The sequence below is a fragment of the Aristolochia californica genome, unplaced genomic scaffold, assembly GCF_029961685.1.
Source record: "Aristolochia californica isolate CCGP_79_NKW_82.1479 unplaced genomic scaffold, dmAriCali1.0.hap1 SCAF_13, whole genome shotgun sequence".
In the NCBI taxonomy this organism is placed as follows: domain Eukaryota; kingdom Viridiplantae; phylum Streptophyta; class Magnoliopsida; order Piperales; family Aristolochiaceae; genus Aristolochia; species Aristolochia californica.
The window spans coordinates 27,621,386-27,641,657 of record NW_027181804.1 but is presented as its reverse complement, the minus strand read 5'-3'; the positions used below and the strand labels follow the sequence as shown (position 1 = coordinate 27,641,657).

Sequence of the window (20,272 nt, the reverse complement as noted above, 5' to 3'; positions counted from 1 at the left end):
CATTTATGAGAATTGGAATATTTATAATTTTGAGTGTAATTAATAATTTTCTGTTTATTGATTTCTCTTGTAATAAAAATCGTTATATTGAATAATTAGATTTTATGTATTTTCAAGGAAAGTTTTCTCTACTTATAAACTAAATTCTTAGTGTTTATGGGTTTTAGGGACATGAATATAATTTTTTATATTATTTAAGTTAAAAATATGGGAAATTAGAAGAAGAAGAAGAAGAAGAAGGTGATAAAGTAGAATTTAAGCTTCAATTTGTGGGATGATTTTGTACCATAAAAAATAAATTTATATAGAGAATTCATGACAAAGAAAGATGTCTAACCCAAAAAACTATTTCTTAATTCAATTTTTCGGGAGAGAGAAATTGATATCGGAATAATCACAGATCATGTAGGGAGCCAGTTGCATGCAAAAATCCAAATTTTAAGCCTCATTTTTACCTTTTTTTCTTTCTAAGTCTCCTATTAGTTTTCTCCTCTAGTCCCAATAAATTGCCATATGTCCTTGTTTTATTAACTTTCACATACCTCTTTAACAAGGTTATTGCTTCATGAATTCTAGCAAAATGTTTCAAGCCATGATTGGATTTGTTTTATTTTTGGTCTAGCAAGTTTTCAATCAGTTTCCCCTTTTTCTTGTATCAAAATAGTCACTCGTTAATCTATCGATTCAACGAGTGTCTCCTTATTATTTCCTTTAAATGTATAAATTCGATTTCAAGAATGAGTGTTGTATTGTACGCCTCCTTTTATCTGAAGTTTCTAAGCATAAAGAGTCGTCCGTCTCCTTTCGTCTCAATTATGAGTACTACAATTATTTTCTTACATCATTGGGTTTATATAAAACCTCTAGTATTTTTTCAAATTATCGACACGTATTTTATTACTAAACCCACACTAGGGGTATTTTTGTCCTAAAGTCTAATTATCGTAAATTTGGTATTTTTGATCTACCAATAATGAATTTGACATTAATTCATCTATAATTCGTCAATTTTCAAAAAACTTATTTTGCACGGAAGGTAGATACTTTGGTAACTGAATTAAGGGAAGAGGGTTTGGCTCTGTCCGAATCGAAGCTGGAGCCGCCTTTTTAAGATGCTGAGCAGGCCGACAGAACACACGAAACGATACTTTCTCCCGCTCCCGCCTCACTTTCTCCGAGTGCAGGTGTCTATACTGGGCTCCATTGTGCTGGTGTCGTCGGATTCTTACCGTGGGCAGCGCTGTGAGAGGGAGCAGGGGAGGACGGATTCGAGAGAATGGAAGTCTTGCTTGTTTGGCTCTTGTCCTTCTTCCTCATTGTAGGGCTCATCGGCCTGGTCGTCTATCAGGTACCTCTACTGTATAAACTGGGATAATTCTTTCTTTCCTTTTTCTTCTCGAATTATGTAAAGATTATTTTAACGAGTTGTAGCGTCGATAATTCTTTCTTTCTTGCTATGAAATTGGGAATTGGGTTTGTTAGGCTGTCATCAAACACGTGGATAAAAAAGATGAAGAAGGCGCTATTTCAGTGAATCTGTGGTGCTAACAGGGCAATCATTTTCCATATTCTTTGCGCTCTTTTAGCCCAAATTATTGTAATCTCTGCGAAAGAGCACGAGGTTAACTAATAGTTTTAAAATTTAACAGAGAAAGGGTGGTCTACAAGCTCTTTGCTATTGTTGCAATGAGGTTCTTTATTTGTGTGAGACTCAAACCTCGGAGATTCTTTATTTCTTTTTGTGAAATGGTGAGTGGCTTTTCTTGCATAACGATAATATGATTACAGCAATAGGTGAATAAAATCCCTAGATTACAAAGGAAAGGAGTTCCCAGCAACTAGGAGTTACCGGGCAGTCTCCTGATCAGTCCAGAGATGATATTGAATCTTAAAACTGATGCCTCTTGTTTTTCATCAAGTCCTAATACACAAGGTTAATAGGAATAAATATCCAATGAAGGGAAACTATCTACGTGACTGTTCCTTCGTAACATTCCAGAAGTAGTGGAATAACCCTCCTTTTTTTTGGAAAGCAATGGAATGAACCTCCTTGGTACTTTCTTTTTCTCTTTCTTGGTGTTTTTAAGCTCGAAGTATGTCAGCTGTCCTTTGGGATAGAATTTTCAGTCATCAATTCATATAGGTGGTGCCTAATTCTTATGATTCTTTTAATCCTGAAAAAAATTTTGGGTCTCCAATTCTTGAGGGAGTTCTTGTGCAAGGGAAGTCCAATGCAAATTACCCTGTCACATGAGAGAGGTTTTTTTTTTTTTTTTTTTTTTTTGCTGTCATCAAACCAAGATGGATTAGTAATATTAATTTTATTTGGATGCATCACCTGCCTCCTCAGTAAAGGTTGTGATATTTGTGAAAAGTATTACTTCAGTTTTCAGTTCTTCTTGTGGCATGGAAAGTGGTCTTGCATTGTAGTCTAGTTTTAGAATAAGTGGCAATTATAATGTGTACCTACCAACCATGATCAATAGGAAAATCAGACTAAGATATCCTCTTTCTTTTTAATCCTTTCTTTAAAAAAAAGAAAATGAAAAAGAGAAGCAGATCACCACTACGAATGATAACAATTTTTTTTAATAAGAGTTATGCTGTTGGTTTTAGTGTGTAGACCTTTATTATGCCCTCTCTGTTATTCTTCTGTCCCTTCTTCGGGCCCAACCTTGTATGCTGTCACCTCCATACAAGTCAAGTGGTATACTTCGTATATCAGCTGCCTTCACCAGGTAGTTGGCCAACAAACAGGTCAATTGCTGAATGACATTTCTTTATATAAAAAAAAAAGACATTACATGTATGAGGAGGTGATAGTCCGTGGTGTGAAGTGATCTAGATACTGCTTTCTCATGCCTTGTTCTTGTAAGGGAAGCTGGAAAAGTTTGGACTCACTTATGTTTTGCTTTGATTTAAGTGTCTTTAAGCTGGATATTTTCAATATGATGCTTGTGAAAGATATTAGTAGTCATTTTAAATTCTTTGGCTGGGAGTGTTATCCTCTTATGGCTGTAGTTAAAATTTACTATCCTTACTCTTTGGGGAAGATGAATTTTTAGGGCTAATTTATCAGTTGACCTCATATTAGTTGCAACAACCAAATTAGAACTACTAGGTGAGCACACTTGTGAACCTTTGACATGGTTTCTCTTTAAAATATCAACTTGTAATGGTTGCAAAATAATGTATGATAAATTAGTGTTGCAGAGTTGCTTGCCTCTTCTAATGGATGTGCAAATGATCTTGTCTTACAGCTGCATTGTTATAAACAGAAAGTAGGCTGTCACCCTAAACAGAGAAGAGGCTCGTGCCTTTCTCCTTTTGGTCAATATAATGAATATAGACGTGCAAATGCATCCACAGACAGCGTCACTAGGTTCCAGGATCCTGTTTGTGGTGTTGTTGTTTTACTGCCCTGACCACACACACTTGCAAGTTTTTATACAGAAAGAATAAGCTACAGGATACAGACGATGTTTTTAAACAAATATCTAAACTCTGGAGATTCATAGGAATGTGAATTTTAGAATATTTACCTGCTTTGTTTGACTATTTATGAATACAAGACATGCATGATACGGTTACTCTGTATTGGTTTTAAGCTTGATAGTCATTAGCATGATGATTGAAATCAATGTTTGTTCCTGGTATCATGTTTTGAGGTTTGCCAATTGTTTGGCAGATTTTATTACTAACCAAGGGGTTGCCTGCCAATCTATCGTTGTTCAAGACCCTTCTTGATTGTTTCCTGTTTGCCTTTGGGCTATAATGACACGAGCCCTTTCTCAACAGAAAAAAGTGAAAATTTTCTTTTTTCTTGATATTATTTCTTGTCAAGTAAGAAAGAAAGTTAACATTAGGGCCTCCTTTGTTTGAGAAAAAAATGAGGAAAATAAGATCAATGAAGCTTCTGTTTTTGGAAGCCTCAACTTTCACCCAAAAATATCATATTTTGTTTTCTTTTCTCCCACTATCTCTCTAAACAATTAAAGCCTAAAATCGTATCCTGTCTGATTGGTAGTATGTCTTGGGAACCCCAAGAGAGTTACTTGTTCATGTAATTTAACTTTATTGCATGTTCATCAGATATTTGATAGTTTTTGCATTAACTATGACTCCTTTGGCACCTTTTTAGTTGGATTGGAAGAATCAAGTATGTTGTTTTAGGCATCTTTTAGTGCTTTCTTTGCTTCTCTCTAGATTGGGTCTTCTATCCTGACAATCCAAAACTTTTGCCAGCTTATGTGTTTGGCAGACCTGGAGTTGGATTATATCAATCCTTTTGAGACAGCTGCCCGAGTAAATGGGACCCTCAAGCCTGAGTATGTCATTCAAGGAGTCTTATGCTTAGCCTTTCTTGTCACAGGACACTGGCTAATGTTCCTGTTTTGCTTACCATACCTCTATTACAATCTGAGACAGTAAGCCTTTCTGTCTTATATCTTGTATCAATGTTTTAATGTTGATTAGGCAACCTTAGATTGTGGTGATTTAGGTGGACATACTCCATCATTGTTAGTTCACATGGGAGAGTCTTCCAAATTCCTGTAGTGACATAAATCTTACCCTTGTTTTTGCTCATCAGGTATAGGCAGAATCAGCACTTGGTTGATGTCACTGAGATATTTAATATGTTGAGCTGGGAAAAGAAGCAACGCCTCATTAAGCTGGCATATCTCATCACTCTACTCTTTGTATCCATATTTTGGTACACGCTTTTTTCTGTTCTGCTTTTCGGCTACCCACAAGATTTTTTTTTTTTTCATTTAATGGTGAAGTGTTTTTTTATTGATTGTCCAGGATGATTTTTGTTGTGCTGGACGAGGACTAGTGTTGTAAGAGCTTCTCTTGGCTTTGAAAGTTTTCAACTGAAATCATGAAATGCCACACTAGATTGTTCCCTGGGTTTGAACTCTGTCATTCGTTCACAAATCATCAGCTCTAATTTCTGGTAGCTGGAACTTGTACTCTACGAAGTTGACGCTTTTAGCTGGAGACATCAGATCCTCTCAAGTGGCATGTCCTTGTAACATGTAATACATAGTCTCTGTATTTTTTTCTAATGTTTTGTGACTTCGGCTTCTAGCAATTTTCTTTAGTTTCACTACGTCTACAATTTGTATGCATTTAAACTCAAAAACCATCAATGTCCACTATGAGTTCTCTATGTGAAATTTTACTGAAAAAGTTTTCATTGTTTTGCATACCATATCTCTCTGGTGTGTAAATCTGAGAAGTATATCTCTGGTTTGCTATTTCTTGAGTTACCAAAGTTCTCTAACTGGGAAAGTAGCAAAGGAACCTCCAGCCAAGTAAAGAGCTCATGGAAACTCTTCCATCTATGGCTCTGAATTGGTCTTTAGAGAAAAGAAAGAAAATCAAAAGGAAATGCTCTTCTTCTCAAGTGGGTTAGTATGTTTAGAATTCTATTTCTAAAATATAATCTTTCTAGTATAAATATTTTCAAAACTCAGAATTCCAGAATTGGTTCGGCTCTTGAATTACTCTAAAAGGTTTGTGGTTATGGTTAATTCGAAAATGTTAATCTGGATTGAAAAAATCGAATGTCATTGTTGTGATTTGTTGTGGTTTATAAAGATGCGTGAAAAAAAAACCCGGCTGAATTCCTTTGGAAATCATCCCAAAAGATAAAATTCTAAAATTTTTGGTTTTTCAATTTTTATTTTTTCTAGAAAACGGTTTTATGCAGGATAATTATATAACTAGAGGATTCTGCAACAATTTTTGAACTTGCACGAGAAAACCAAACTCACTTCATCTAAGGAAAAAAACAGATACCGGTTGTTAAGAACCTTCTAAAGTCTCTAATGGAGGGGGAATAAGAGTTTCTGCAAACAGACAGACGCTCAGAGCCAAATTTCCTTGCGATTGTCCCTGAGCAGCCACACGAAGGTAATCTCAACACTATCACTCAGCTAGCTGCTCACTTGGGCTCTCCAGGCTCCAGCAAACGAAAAATATGACCATCGACGCCATTAAAGCTACACAGTGGAGCATAAAGTCATTTTCATCACATAAGCCATCCACATGGCTACAAACAGCTTTCAGTTCCATAATATGTTTCGGTTTTCAACATCCAGTTCCAGGCCTAAATGGATGCAAGGATATAAATGTTAACAACTACCTCACTTCAATTAGAAAGACACCGCCGGGGATATACGAACGTGGGCAGAAAGAGATGAAGACAGCTTGAACACCGTGTGCTGGGTACCATAAATATCTTAAACTCTGTGGATGAAAATTTCTGGCCTTCCCATCTCAGCAGATATAACGACAACTTGAAGGCAGTCATGGGTCCATGGCAGGTACAGAGATCTTTACTTGGTTGTTTCCGGACAATTGAAATAGCCCAAAAGGTACTCTCACCAGTAGAAATCTTATCAGGTAGTTCACACTGAAATTAGAAGATCAAACCAAGATTAAATTACTCGTTCAAAAGCATGGAGCAGAAGAGTGATTCACATACTGCAAAACAGGCACATAACTAAAAGTGGATATTAGTTACTTTTATACAGATGGAAAGGAAGCAAAGACACTTGAGGGCGACAAAATTCAAGGTAGACAGAAGATTTAAGTATGGGCTGTTTGAAGTACATGACCATTACTCTTAAGAAAAGAAGATTAAGTAGGAGAAGAAAAAACTCTCACATGGCCAGAAAATAAGTTCTTTGGTCCACAGCTAAAATCGAGCATATTCATCTTCCATATGTTGAAGATCTGGAAGGTCTGTGCTAATGGAGAATCTCAGCCACCTCCGTTTGTCAACGAACAGCAAACATGGTTGCATAACAAGCCCAATAACCACTGCAACGAGGCTTATGACCATAACCTTTAAAGAAGCTAGAGCTAAAACCACACAGATCAATAAGGTTGGAGGAATACACATCAAAATGGAACCCACAGTCCCCAGTGGTATCCTGTAAGGTCTCAAAGCATTGGGATACTTGATTCTCATTCGTATAAATGCCACAAACTCCAAGATCATCCCAAGACAGTAGAGGAAGTTCTCTGCTGCAACAATTTCTTGAAAGCTCATCCAGGAAAGCAGTATCACCCCTGTAGCAGAGAATACGATCCCCATCAGTGGGGTTCCATAGTGAGATCTCTTGCTAAAGAACTCTGGAAGCATTCCTCGGTCAGCCATACCAAGAAGCTGATAAGAGTCACTACTCATTTCTGCTAAAAACATTCCCATATTAGAAAATGCTGAAGCACCCTGGACCCAGTAGCTCAACCACACACCAGCTATCAGTTTTGCAACATCTGAGAAATACCCATCACTCCACATTTCTTGTTGAAGCTCAATTGCTCCAGTTCCCACAAGAAGAGGAAAGAAATATCCTAAAATAACCAGCAGAAGAGCATAGAAGAGAGCCTTTGGCAAAGTCTTCTTTGGATTATGTACCTCTCCTGCCAAAGTACTAATGGAGTCCCAGTAGTTCAAATTCCAAAAGAGTGTGTTCAGGTATAAACCCCAATCAACATGTTCCAAGTTCACCACGAACCACCTAGATGGTTGTAGTTTGGGTATAGCTATAAATCCCATAACAAGGAAAGGAAGTAGAGAGAAAACTCCTAGCAGAACTGCTACCCACCCAACTATAGTTAGGCCTCGATAGTTCATATAAGTTAATCCAACTATAATTATGATCACAGCTATAACCCTGGGAACACCACCTCCAAATGCTGGTATAGCTGACTTCATATAATCTAAAAACAGAACAGGATAAAGAGCATTATCGATAACCCCACTTAACCATTTCATCCAACCTTGCTGGAAACCCCAGTAAGGACCCAAAGCGGATGAGACCCATACAACATAGCCTCCATTTTCAGGGAACATGGTTCCCATTTCTGCAGTTATTAGGGCCTCTGGAATACTCCATATGAATGGAAAAATTAGAAATCCAAGAAGGGCCAAAAGAGGACCAGCTGCTTTGACGCTGTCTTCTACACCAAACGGACCACCTGATACCTCATAGAAAATCAGAAAGACAAGGGGAACAAGAGAAACCTTTGGGAAGTTATCAAGTATAGGATGTTCTCCTCTAAGGTCCTCATAATCAACTCCGCTGTGCTCTCCCATTTTATAATTAGATTGTTTGCTCGATGTAATCCTCAGTTTCTGCATATTCATGGAAACCAAAAAATCAAGTGAGTAGGTGTAATTGTTAGATGCAACTCGACGACTGAAGGTTAAGAAAAAATCCACCGTAAGTAGCAGAAACTGATGAACTCACTAGGTACAACGAAGAAATAACTAACAAGCATGAACAGATCAAACGCAAAGCCACAAGCAAAAAACAGCGAGCGATGTAGTCCAAAAATATATCCACTAAATCAGAAGAATAGGAAAAAATTACTTAAACCGACATTCGCAGATGCGGTAGAGCAAATCTTGTTAAATCGATGGATTTATTTACCAAAAACAGATATTAAAGATGGGTATCTTCGTATTTAAGAAGAAAGGAAGATAAGGGCAGAAAGAAAGGAAGAAAAAAGCTCACTCTTCTCGCTGGAAAACCAAATAGAATGAACCCAGAACCATTTCATGAGAAGCTTACTCGTTTCGCTCAAAAACCAAACAGAAAGCATTCCGAAAAAGCTACAACTTGTGTACCTATTGAACATAAAGCTTCCAATCAGAAATAGGCAAACAATGCGGTAAAATAATCTGGAAAGTTCAATTACAAACCATCTAAAGAGATAAACGCATCCAATATACTGAGCTTCGCATCACGCAAAACAAGGTCAAGGTCATTCAAATTTCCAGCGGCTGCGCTTTGACTATTCTATCCGGCAAGCGCAGCGAAGGAAGAAAACTGTTTTACCAAACGCAGCAGCATAATTTAAAAAATGTAAATATTTCAAACAGCACGGTTTAAAGAAGAAGTTCGAAAGTAAGCATCAGGCCTTATTCGAGAACCATAGGCGAGGGAATAGCAACGGAATGATGAGGTTTGGAGGGAGACCAAACAGAAGACGAAATGCTGATCGGAACCATCGGCGCAGTGGAGAATAAGTATAACACTACTGTTTTACACCATTTCTCTGTTGCCTTCAAAAAAAGGAAACGGCGAAAACCTAGGATCTCCTTTGGATGGAACGCCAGGACCCACGAGAGAGGTGTTTACGTGGGCTTGCACTCACACATCCTTCGTTCCATTTGCAGAATCATGCGACAGCCTCAGCGTCCGCTTGTGGGCATCATGTTCTATGCTTGCCACGCAACGTGCCTTTCTCGATGATTCACCACAGCCGTTGAAGCAAAAAGGGTATGTGAAATTTTCAACCTTCGAGAGAGAAATACGAAATCACAGGACACTCTGTGTTCCATAATCCATACCTGTAAGAGTCTGAGGGTGGTCGGCATCTTTCTCAGATACTAGGCCACCAACCGACACCACTGTGTCTTAGATATTGTGTGACCATGAAACATATTGTGCCACCAACCATCACCTAAATTTTTCAAAGAAGTGCAACTACTCCTTCACTAAAAGCAAAAGTTTTCTACTAAAAAGTGAAACATTTAACACTATTCCTCCCTATGATGATCATCAATGTAATGCAATAAGTGGTACATTGAGTGGTTCCAGCTAAGGGTGGGCATCAGGTCGGGTTTTAGGTCGGAGACGGGTTTTCCTAAAACTGACCTATGGGGATTTATACTTGTAATGCCCTTCTTTTATTTTAAAAGACACTGATGGTTTATATTCTACTTTGAAGAAATGATGTATAAGCAAGTTTTTGCAATAAGGCACCAACATTTTTAGTGGTTCTTAATAAAAAATCAATTTTGCTAATCCACTCCAAAAGTGTTACACCTCTGATACCTAATTCACTATTTATATTGGTCAAATAACATCTACATATAAAAACATTAAATGCCAAAATATAATGTTACAGGCTAGGACTTATGTCACTCTATTTCACCACAACAACCAATTTACAATGTGTGCTTGTACAAAATCACATTACACTAGGCTCTCTAACCTAGACCCATACTTGGAATTTTTACCGCAACAAACTAGGCACTCTAGCCTAGACTGGTCTACACTTATACTTTTTTCAGCACCGGAACTTTTGCTTCAACAATGTCCTCAAGAGGTCGAGTTAACGGGAAATTTTATGTAAACAAGTTTGACCAAAATAATGTAGGGGTTACTTTAGTACAATTTGGCTCAAATACAATGCCTCTCAAATAGGCTAATATTATAATACAACAATTAATTAAAAGACACTCCTCTTATGTGACTTCCCTAAGTAAGAAACAATTAAAACAAATGGAATTAATAAGATTGAATAGTATAAAGCAAATTTGACTTCCATAAATCATATGAAACTAAGTGAACATATTATAATAATGTATTATTTTCCATTTGGTTGTAAAATATTATAATATACTTATTTATGTTTGTTATATTATTAATATATGTATAATAAAATAGTGCATTAATTTTACTAACTTATTATATATCTATTAATAATTAAACTAAAACTAATGAAGTTATGGTAAATAGTTCTATAATTGGTTATTAATAATATTATTCAATTGTGCATATTAATTATTATTAAAAATTATTAAGATTTATAAAAATAACTCGAATTTAATTAGAGTTGGTCCTTTATTATGTTTGTAATGACATCGGCTAGCCAATACAACCCAAGAGATTGATCTGTTAGGTACGGAAAGCTACTGCCTACAAGAGTGGATGGAACCACTCTAACACCCACCCCGCCCATTCTTGACCGCCTATCACGGGATTCGAACGCGGGACATGGCATGCCCAACTCTGATACCATGATAGCAGTTAGTCAATACTACCTAATAGATCGGTCTGTTTGGTACGAAAAACTACCGCCTACAAGAGTGGACGGAACCACTCTGACATGTGAAACCATGAATTAGAATGAAGCGTGGCCGACCCACTAAGTTATGGGTTAAACCACTAAACCATTTGACCTCGTGGATCGACTAAATTGGAAGGAAAAAAAAGAAAAAAGTTGGACCTTTCTATTTTCCTTTTGTCTTCTCCTTTCTCATTCTTTTTCTTTAAAAAAAAAATCGAAACCCTTTGTTAAATAGGAGATTTTTCAATTGAAAAACCGAAACCCATAAAAATTAAAAGCATATTAATAAAGCAAGAAGATTGAATAATTTGTTAATAAATTTCCAATAATTATTTTATTTCAATTGGAAAATTTATTGCAATATCTAGTTATTTATTATTACATTGATTTTGATGTAAAATAATAAAGTTAGTGTTTGTAGTACTTATCATTACTTAATAAATTTAATAAAAAATAAAATAAAAAGCATATTAACGGCTATTAAAAATAAAGTCATTAGATATCATAATTTTATTTCATTTTAATTACTTACTAATGCTTTTAGAGAATAGAAAGATAAATTTAATTAGGAAAATTAAGTATAAATGAGGAATAATATTAAAATATTATTAATATTATTTCGAAATAATATTTAAAATGTCATAAACATAATTGTTTAAAATTACTAATTAAAAATTCAATAAATTGAACTGAGTTTTTTTTATTGGTCAAGTGCATTGCAGGATCGTCATCGACCTGAAAAAAGTTAGGCTGGGGAGAAGAATAACGACAAAATATCCTCTCTTCGGAGGTTCCAAGAGTCGCTCTTTAACAGAATTATATCAGTCCCTTCCGTTCCGTCTTCCCCTTCTCGGAGATTTCGAGGTCGTTTTCACTTTCTCTGGTTCTCATCGAATAGATCCTCCCCGCCTCCATTTTCATTTGCCGACACCATGGATGCCTCAACTCTGGCGCTCCCTCAGATAGGGCTCGCAGGTCTGGCCGTCATGGGCCAGAACCTCGCCCTCAACATCGCAGAGAAGGGATTTCCCATCTCAGTCTACAACCGGACGTCTTCCAAGGTCGATGAAACCGTCTCTCGCGCTCGAGAGGAAGGGGGCCTCCCGCTTGCTGGTCACTACTCGCCCCGTGAGTTCGTCCTTTCAATCAAACGCCCCCGTTCCATCGTCATCCTTGTCAAAGCTGGCGCCCCCGTTGACCAAACTATCTCCGCGCTTTCCCAGTACATGGAACCTGGTGATGCAATAATTGATGGCGGCAATGAGTGGTATGAGAATACCGAGCGTCGGATAGCCGAGGCAGATCAGAGGGGTCTGCTTTACCTGGGGATGGGTGTTTCTGGTGGCGAGGAGGGTGCCCGTCGAGGGCCTTCCTTGATGCCCGGTGGGTCTTATCAGGCGTATGAGAATGTCAGAGATATAGTTCGGAAAGTCGCTGCTCAGGTTGATGATGGACCTTGTGTCACCTACGTAGGACCCGGTGGTTCAGGAAATTTTGTGAAGATGGTCCACAATGGCATCGAATACGGCGACATGCAGCTCATTTCGGAGGCCTATGATGTGCTAAAGACGGTAGGAGGACTCTCTAATTCGGAGTTAGCGGATATTTTCTCAGAGTGGAATCGAGGGGAGCTCGAGAGCTTTCTAATTGAGATCACGGCGGATATCTTCAAGGTTAAAGATGACCTAACCGGGGATGGCGAATTGGTCGATAAGATTCTTGATAAGACTGGCATGAAGGGGACCGGTAAATGGACTGTCCAGCAGGCTGCAGAGCTATCCATTGCAGCTCCGACCATTGCTGCCTCACTGGATTGCCGATACTTGAGTGGACTTAAAGAAGAGAGAGAAAATGCAGCTCGGGTATTGAAGGATGCTGGGATCGGTGGACCTGGGGAAGTATTGCTGGGCCGTTCCCTCGATAAGAGGAGGTTAATTGATGACGTCAGGCAGGCCCTGTATGCGTCGAAGATTTGCAGCTACGCGCAGGGAATGAACCTTCTGCGAGTAAAGAGTGTGGAAAAAGGCTGGGACCTTAATTTGGGGGAATTGGCGAGGATTTGGAAGGGTGGCTGCATTATTAGAGCAGTATTTTTGGACCGGATTAAGAAGGCTTATGAGCGCAATCAAGAGCTACCAAACTTGGTGGTTGACCCTGATTTTGCCAGAGAGATGGTGCAACGCCAGGCTGCTTGGAGGCGGGTCGTTGGTTTGGCCATTGAAGCTGGGATTAGTACTCCTGGGATGTGTGCAAGTCTCTCATATTTTGATACGTATAGACGCGCAAGGCTACCTGCTAATCTTGTTCAAGCTCAACGAGACCTCTTCGGAGCCCACACTTACGAGCGGGTAGACCGACCTGGTTCCTTTCACACTGAGTGGACGAAGCTCGCCAGGCAGAGTAAGCCAGGTGCAGTTGGCGCTTTTAGTTGAAAAGATTATAGGCATGGTGCTCTCTTTATTTTCTAGTAAGTTAGCTTCTTAGGTTGTAGGCATTGAATATCTGGTGTTTTTCTTGATGAGGCGTTGTTGCTGTTGTCTGCTGAGCAGCTTGATCATAATAAAAGTTTGTAGCCATCTTTTTCTTCGCTTCTAAAGAAATTGGAATTATTTCACTTCATTGGTACTGAAGAAATACAAAATCATCACATTTTACTCTGTTGATTGATCTGCAATTTGCATCTATAGTTGTACTGTGCTATGATCGGTTATAGACCCATTTTAGGCAAGATCATACTGTTATCTCGAATATCTGGTTAAGGTCTGTGGATCCACAATGTTGGATCTTTTTATTCTGATCTTTTACACCCTAATGCTATGTCATACTATCGGAGTCGCATGTTACTGCTTAGTTCAAACAAATTTTCTTCTCTGAGGATTTAAGCACTTAAACCTTATCCAATTTCTAAAAGGGTGAAATCATAGAAGAGATGAGTGGTTACTGTTGCTTTCAATGAAAATTTGTCTACTTTAAACTCTTTTAATAGTGTTGGAAAGTTGTAAATAGGAGTTCACTCTTAAGGACACTGTACCCCTACTAAAGTTACCATAACTGTTCTTTTTTTGTTGAGAGGAGTGATTTGTCCTCCAAAACAAGATCATGAAATTTCAATTTTGAGATACTACTGTTGATGGTTTCCGTAGGAAAAAATTATGGTTAATATTGATGAAACTTTCACATGTTGCACCGAAGTACTGCAGTATAGACTATTGAGGACTTGTTCTCATGCCCATACATCATATATTCTGCTTTTGGAGTATTAAACTTATGCCATGCTAAAAAAAGGAGAAGAAGAACGTATGACATTTTATTTAATTTCTGGAATTATTTTTAACTCAAGGACATTGAGATTGAACTGATTCAGATGAAGCAGATGGATGCTCTCCCTATGTAACAGGGTACAAAATGTCAGAATGCTTAAATATAATATTCACCTGCAAGTCTTAAACCAACAACTCTTTGTTTTTTTTTTTTTTTTTTTTGGTAAGTGGTTAAAATTTCTTTCTAGTTGTTGTTTTTGAGCAAAATAGAGTCATGTGATTAGTCTTATAATCGTTGTAGATTTCTTTGGTATTGTTCCCATGGCAGAAACCTGTGAACCAAGATCTTTAGTTTCGTGTTGAAGAAAGTTAGACTAGGTGCTTCTTGTCCAGTTTTTTCTCATTGTATTTTGCCCTACAAGTCTTTCAGCATTTTTTTTTCGACAGAGTAAACAGAGGTCCACTGGTTTATAGGCGATCAGACGGTCTTCATGGGCTTGTCAGACACTTCATGGCCGGTCAGAAGAATGGTTTGCCTAATTTTTTTAGTCTTTTTTGGTTAAAATTGTGCATTCAAATCTCACAAATAGTTCTTAGGTGTTTATTATCATCAAAATTCACTTCATGTGAACACTTCTTCTATGAATGTTTGACAAGAAACTCCAAGAGGGAGAAGTAGTCTAGGTCGAGGTAGAGGTGGTGATGGAAGAATGGATAGTAAAAGAGGTCGATAAGACTTGTTTTTGTTGTGGCAACATCGGCCATATTTCTGCATTGCTAGAAACAATTTGGTACGCTAGTTGGGAACATAACAGTGGTTGGCAATCTGAGCAACTCCGAAGGTGAAAGTAGTTTTAAAGAAGAGTTACTGAAACTTGTTTAGAAGTGGGAATGTGGACTGCATGGAGAAAGCTCCTCAGATCAGCCTAGCTCTTTTGCAATTGCAAATACAATGTATACTCTAGATATGATTGTTTTTCAGCCCTCTTACAATGTATACTCTAGATATGATTGTTTTTCAGCCCTCTTCTGCATGTAGTTGGATTTTGGATTGTGGTGCTTTTGTGCATATGTTAACAAATCTGTGTTTTCTGCTCTTGGAAGTTGACTGTTTGTTTTCTTCCATAATACTTGCCAACGGGTTTCATCCTAGTGTTGTTGGGAAGGTGTTGTCCAGGTTGCCTTCCATTTCATTGTCTTCGGTGTCTTATGTCCCCAAGTTTCCTAGAGATTTATTGTTCATTCGTAAGTCAACTGGCCAATTGAAGTGCTCAATCACCTTCTTTCCTTCCTATTGTGTGTTTCAAGATTTGCATTTGGACAAGATGGTTGGTGTGGGTTATGAGAGAGGTGGCTTCTACTATCTTGAAGTAGATCTAAGTACTAGACAAGTTGCCCTTAGCTAGTTCTACATTGGCTTATGACTGGGATCTTCGATTGTGTCATCCTTTTGTCAACAAGCTTCATCAAATGTTTTCTTCTTTTCCATCATGTCAAGAGTTTGTTTGAAAATTGTGTTAGTTGGGGAACCATCACAGGTCATCTTTTCCTACTACAATAGATAAGTGAAGTTTATCTATTTTTAAATCGATTTATTCAGATGTGTGGGGTCTGTGTTGGATTCCAAATGTCTTTATTTTTAGCTATTTTGTTACCTTTGTTGATGACTTGAGTAGAATCTTGTGGGTTTATTTGTTGAAAGACAAGTCTGAAGTTTTTTATGTCTTTGTTGAATTCAATTGAAATCAAAATCCAATTTGGTACTCACTAATAAAGTTTTTTGTACCAATTATGGTTTCGAATACATTAATGCTTGCTTTGCTTGTTATTGTTCCTTTCACGGAATTGTACATGAAACTTTTTATTTTTACACACCTCAACATCTTCTTTATGTTACTTGTACATTTTTTTTTTTCATATGAATGTTCTTGAAATGTATTGGGAAGATGCAGTCCTTATTGTGCATTATTTGATTAAAGTGGTTAAAGCTCATCGTGTTTATTTGGTCAACATCCACATGTGTTCGGTTATACATGTTTTGTACAGGTCATTGGGGTTCCTATCGATAAGCTATCTCCATGTGTTGTTAAATGTGTCTTTCTCGCATATTCTTGGTCTCATAATGGTTATAGGTGTTATGAACTATCTCTTGGAAGTATTTTGTATTCATAGATGTAGCACTTTTTGAAACTACCCCATTCTTTATTTCTTCTTCCACTTTGTGTTCAGGCAATGGTTGCTTTATTTAGCCTTTGTTATGTCTCATGGCTATGGATGATGCTTCCATTTAGGGAAAGCATGGCACCTCATCGTTTACACAAGTCGATCTTCAATTGGATTCTCCCTAAGCTGATCAGGCCTATCCTTCTCAGCCCTTGCCGTCATAGTTACCTTCAATTCCTGATCCGATGAGTTCTTGTCCTATTTTTGGTGAACTTGATATTCCTAATGCTTTGAGTAAAATTGTCCGATCCAAGCCTAATACTTGTTATCCTTTACCTGACTTTGTCAACTTTTCTCATTTGTCTCCTTGCTTTTGTGCTTTTGCCTCTTCTTTGTCCTTTGTGTCTCTTCCTAAACATGTGATGGATGAGGAGACAACTACTTTGCTCTCTTGGGAGAGGTGATTTACTTGATGGTGGCACAATGGTTGGTTGTAGATGGGTGTATACCATTAAGTATAATCCTGATAAGTCTATAAATCGATATAAGGTTTGGTTGATTGTGAAGGGCTATACATAAGGTTGTGATGGGTATATAAGGCTTAGGTTAAATGGTAAGTGATTATATAAAGCTTGAGGGGAGGACTAGGGCTTCACTTTGAAACCCTAATCACTCTCACCCTTCTCTCAAACTCGTGCCTCCCATCTTTCTTCCTCTCTTCTCTCAACCAACTCAACCTCCCCCTCTCTCTTCTTCACATGTCTTTCCTCAAAGGACTTCTAAATATGCATTAATGGAATCCTAAAAATTTAACATGGTATCAAAGCAGAGGTCTTAGGATCAGAGTTTTTCTTGCTCAGCTTATGTAAAGGCTGCATGGGACAGGTCATTGGACGGTGGCTGTAATGACTCCAGTGAGATAAGTATTCTTCTTGTTTGTTTGTTATTTTTTCATGGAAGTCAGGAATACACAGCAGGCATGTGTATACTTTACTAAACTATCTTTTTTCATGAGATTTCATGAAAACAAATGAAGCTTGTTACCTGCCCATGCATGCATAGTATCGCTCTACATGCCTATGCTTGGTTCTTACTCTTCCTGAACCGAGGTTTAAGTGGTGTTCTTCCTTAAAGTCTGCTGCTAAACGTGAAGATTGTTGACTCAAGAGGTCTTGTATCATCTCCTCCTGGGAATTATTCAATTTACTGCTGTGAGTTGAACAAGTTATAAACTCGTGTAAAAGAGCAGCAATAACTGCTTTTGCGTTGGCTAGAAGTTCTGCTTGAAACTTCCACTGTTGCTGCTTAGAATTCAGAGGGAGTATACAGAGGAGTTTCAAAAACTCCTCCCCAAGGTTCTGCTGTACTGGGACCGGAAAAAAACGAAAAAGTTACGAGTCCTTGTTACTATCGCATGAGGTTGTTTGGTGTTTGAATTCCTCTCGGGTGCAGCTCCTTGTTTGGCAATTTGAATCCTTGCTGAATAAGGACAGTTGAAGCATAAGGCGGATTAGAAATACTGCTCGTGAGAGTCCTTTTGATTTAGGACACAACATCACGGTTTTTTATTTGGATTTAGCTCTCCTTTGATCTGGGGTTCAGCCTACCCGAACCTTGTTTTGTTTTTTTGTTTTTTGGAGTGGTTTTTGAATCCTTCATGGTAAGTGCAATACATCACCTATTAAGATAAGAAGAAACTTATGATTTCAATTCATATATCTTGGTGTTCTCCTTGTTTGATTGAACTACTTGTTGGAATTGCTCATTTTGTGTTGGATATCTTGGGTTTTTTTTACTCTAGGTTCAGAATTTCGATTAGTTACAGCTAATTATAAAAGAGCTCATAGCTAAAGAGAGTTTCTCACATTTGATTGGTAAAAATGAGTTGTTCAAGATTACTACCATCCCATTGAAAGTATTGTCAAATTACTTGAGTTGATCACAATCTGTTGATAGGTTTTTTATTACCCGAGATTTATTTGATCATTTGGTTAAACCACCTCCTCTCGTTGAAGAAGAAGATATCATATAAAACAATAAACTTAAAGAAGACACTCTTCTCATTAGTTGGTTGATTAACAATATAGAAGAGAGTGTAGCAAATAACAATTTATAATACCAAACAAAGGGAAAATTTGCATAATTATTTTGTTAGATTTAGAGGCCTTATGCAAGATTGGAAGTTTGCCCCCATAACCTACTGACATTGCAATTCTAGAGAAGCAAAGAGAAATATTAATGGCTACCATTTGCCTTACAAATCTGAAACTATACCTTGAAGTGGCTAATATTCAAATTCTTAGCTTTGTTGTATTGCCCTCATTTGATGATACTTCATATCCCAGATACATCCTTAGTCACACCTATAGATACATCTTTGAAATACAAATAATAAGGTCGGGAAAATATAATAAGGGTGGTAGAACTAGTCAAAGTTCCTAGAAAAGAGAGAATCAGAATAGAGCGTGTACTTATTGTGGAGGACTAATCATCTAGTTGAGACAGTGTTGTCTTATGATAACAGTGTTGATCTCAACCTAGTTAGTAACTGATAAACCCTATGTGGGTCTAATATGAGGTGTCTAATTAGTTGCTCATAAGTCCTTTGTGGGTCTAACCTGGAGAGCTTAGGCCATTAAGCTTAGTACTTGCAGGAAAATCCTTTTGTGGGTCAAGGTTGGTAGCGTAATTTTGTAGTTGCTAAAATCTTTTTATGGGTTTGGGTTAGATTGTTTAGTTTATTGATTGAGAATCCCACATATTTGTTAGACTTATGAAAAAAATCATGTTGGTCTCCATTATTTTGTTGATAACAAAATGGGTAATTTGAAATTTCGCTACTAACGGTGTTATCAATGTGATTAGACACAAAACCTTCCAACACCTACATTATGTGGTCTATGGCAAAACTCAAACAAAGAGAACGATAAATCAAGTCACAAAGTCAAAACCTGAAGCAAAACGACCTTGAAGATTGTTACCGAGAAGAACTTAAACAAAGATGAGTGAAGAATTAAAGACCTAGAGTCAAGTCCAAATTAGAAATCTCAAGAACTCTAGTCATTTAAGTAGATAACCATCTAAAATTATGATATTTAAGCACATATATACATTGGGGCTTTAGGATACCTCATGTTTAACCAATACAAAGGTTTTGAAATCATAACACAAACTTTAGTTTTTCCCCAAAACTAAAATATCATTTGAACTCATGAAAAAGCTTTAGGACGTACTTTGTTTTCATACATGTTTTAAAATATCATAGACATCTTTAAAAAAATATTCGAGCACTTTGAGTAATTCATTCCCATAGTTTAAAAGTCAATTAGTTGAACTGGTACTGGAGTGATCGATTGACCTATACCAATTATCGATCATCCAAAACAAGGCTATTTCATGCTATAGTGCATGATCGATCATCACATAGAGATTAGCTAATCATAGTTGTCCAGACAAGCAAAATTAACATAGAATGATCGATCATCCCTCCAGATTGATCGATGAGTTAAAACCTTCCCAGATAGGGACTTCAAGCATGGTCGATAAAATGAAAATACACTAATCGATCATACTTGTATTGCACAACCAAATGGAATCTTGATTGATCGATCTACCACTAGCAATGATCGATCAACTTAACTTTTTTGGACTAACGGTAACATATTGATCTATAAATACTTATGGGAAATATTGAGTTATAAATACTTCTCCAAACATCTTGAAGAATAAGAGTTGAGCTTTCACTTGCATACCCAAACTTTGCAAAATTAATTTCACAATCAAAGTTCCATTTTTACCTTCTTTGAGAGAAAAAAACCTTGATTTTCTCAAATCTTTCTACATCTCTCAAAATTTCCAAAGCATATTTAGTTCCATCGAGCTCCTTCACTTTAATCATTCATGTTTAAACATTTAGAAGCTTGGTTTTCATTTGGAGAAGTGTTCTCTCATATTAAGAAGAAATAGTAAGT

At 37.3% G+C, this 20,272-nt stretch overlaps 3 protein-coding genes across 9 annotated transcripts; 2 read left to right on the top strand and 1 right to left on the bottom strand.

Moving 5' to 3' along the window:
* Positions 1–1,082: 1,082 nt before the first annotated feature.
* Positions 1,083–5,079, top strand: LOC137948855 (protein cornichon homolog 4-like). The gene is made up of 4 exons (XM_068795039.1): positions 1,083–1,348; positions 4,246–4,427; positions 4,592–4,714; positions 4,807–5,079. The coding sequence occupies exons 1-4, from the start codon at positions 1,277–1,279 to the stop codon at positions 4,835–4,837; spliced, it is 408 nt and encodes a 135-aa protein (XP_068651140.1). The 5' UTR covers positions 1,083–1,276; the 3' UTR covers positions 4,838–5,079.
* A 707-nt stretch (positions 5,080–5,786) lies between these two features.
* Positions 5,787–9,228, bottom strand: LOC137948696 (probable polyamine transporter At1g31830). 7 transcript variants are annotated; one of them, XM_068794842.1, is made up of 4 exons: positions 8,723–9,091; positions 8,592–8,647; positions 6,676–8,152; positions 5,787–6,421 (listed from the first exon to the last, which is right to left on the bottom strand). In XM_068794842.1, the coding sequence occupies exon 3, from the start codon at positions 8,111–8,113 to the stop codon at positions 6,707–6,709; it is 1,407 nt and encodes a 468-aa protein (XP_068650943.1). In that variant the 5' UTR covers positions 8,114–8,152; positions 8,592–8,647; positions 8,723–9,091; the 3' UTR covers positions 5,787–6,421; positions 6,676–6,706. The 7 variants fall into 7 exon arrangements, with proteins under 7 accessions (XP_068650943.1, XP_068650945.1, XP_068650941.1 ...); XM_068794844.1 differs by lacking the exons at positions 8,592–8,647; positions 8,723–9,091 and adding an exon at positions 9,112–9,228; XM_068794840.1 differs by lacking the exon at positions 8,592–8,647.
* A 2,413-nt stretch (positions 9,229–11,641) lies between these two features.
* LOC137948059 (6-phosphogluconate dehydrogenase, decarboxylating 3, chloroplastic) lies at positions 11,642–13,529 on the top strand. Its single transcript, XM_068793980.1, has one exon. It carries the CDS (start codon positions 11,811–11,813, stop codon positions 13,308–13,310), a length of 1,500 nt encoding a protein of 499 aa, XP_068650081.1. The 5' UTR covers positions 11,642–11,810; the 3' UTR covers positions 13,311–13,529.
* Positions 13,530–20,272: the final 6,743 nt, after the last annotated feature.

Coding starts and splice junctions, on each gene's coding strand:
- LOC137948855 (XM_068795039.1), top strand. CDS start 1,277: ATGGAAGTCTTGCTTGTTTGGCTCTTGTCCTTCTTCCTCATTGTAGGG. Junction 1,349..4,245: donor TCGGCCTGGTCGTCTATCAG/GTACCTCTACTG, acceptor AACTTTTGCCAG/CTTATGTGTTTGGCAGACCT. Junction 4,428..4,591: donor CTCTATTACAATCTGAGACA/GTAAGCCTTTCT, acceptor TTTGCTCATCAG/GTATAGGCAGAATCAGCACT.
- LOC137948059 (XM_068793980.1), top strand. CDS start 11,811: ATGGATGCCTCAACTCTGGCGCTCCCTCAGATAGGGCTCGCAGGTCTG.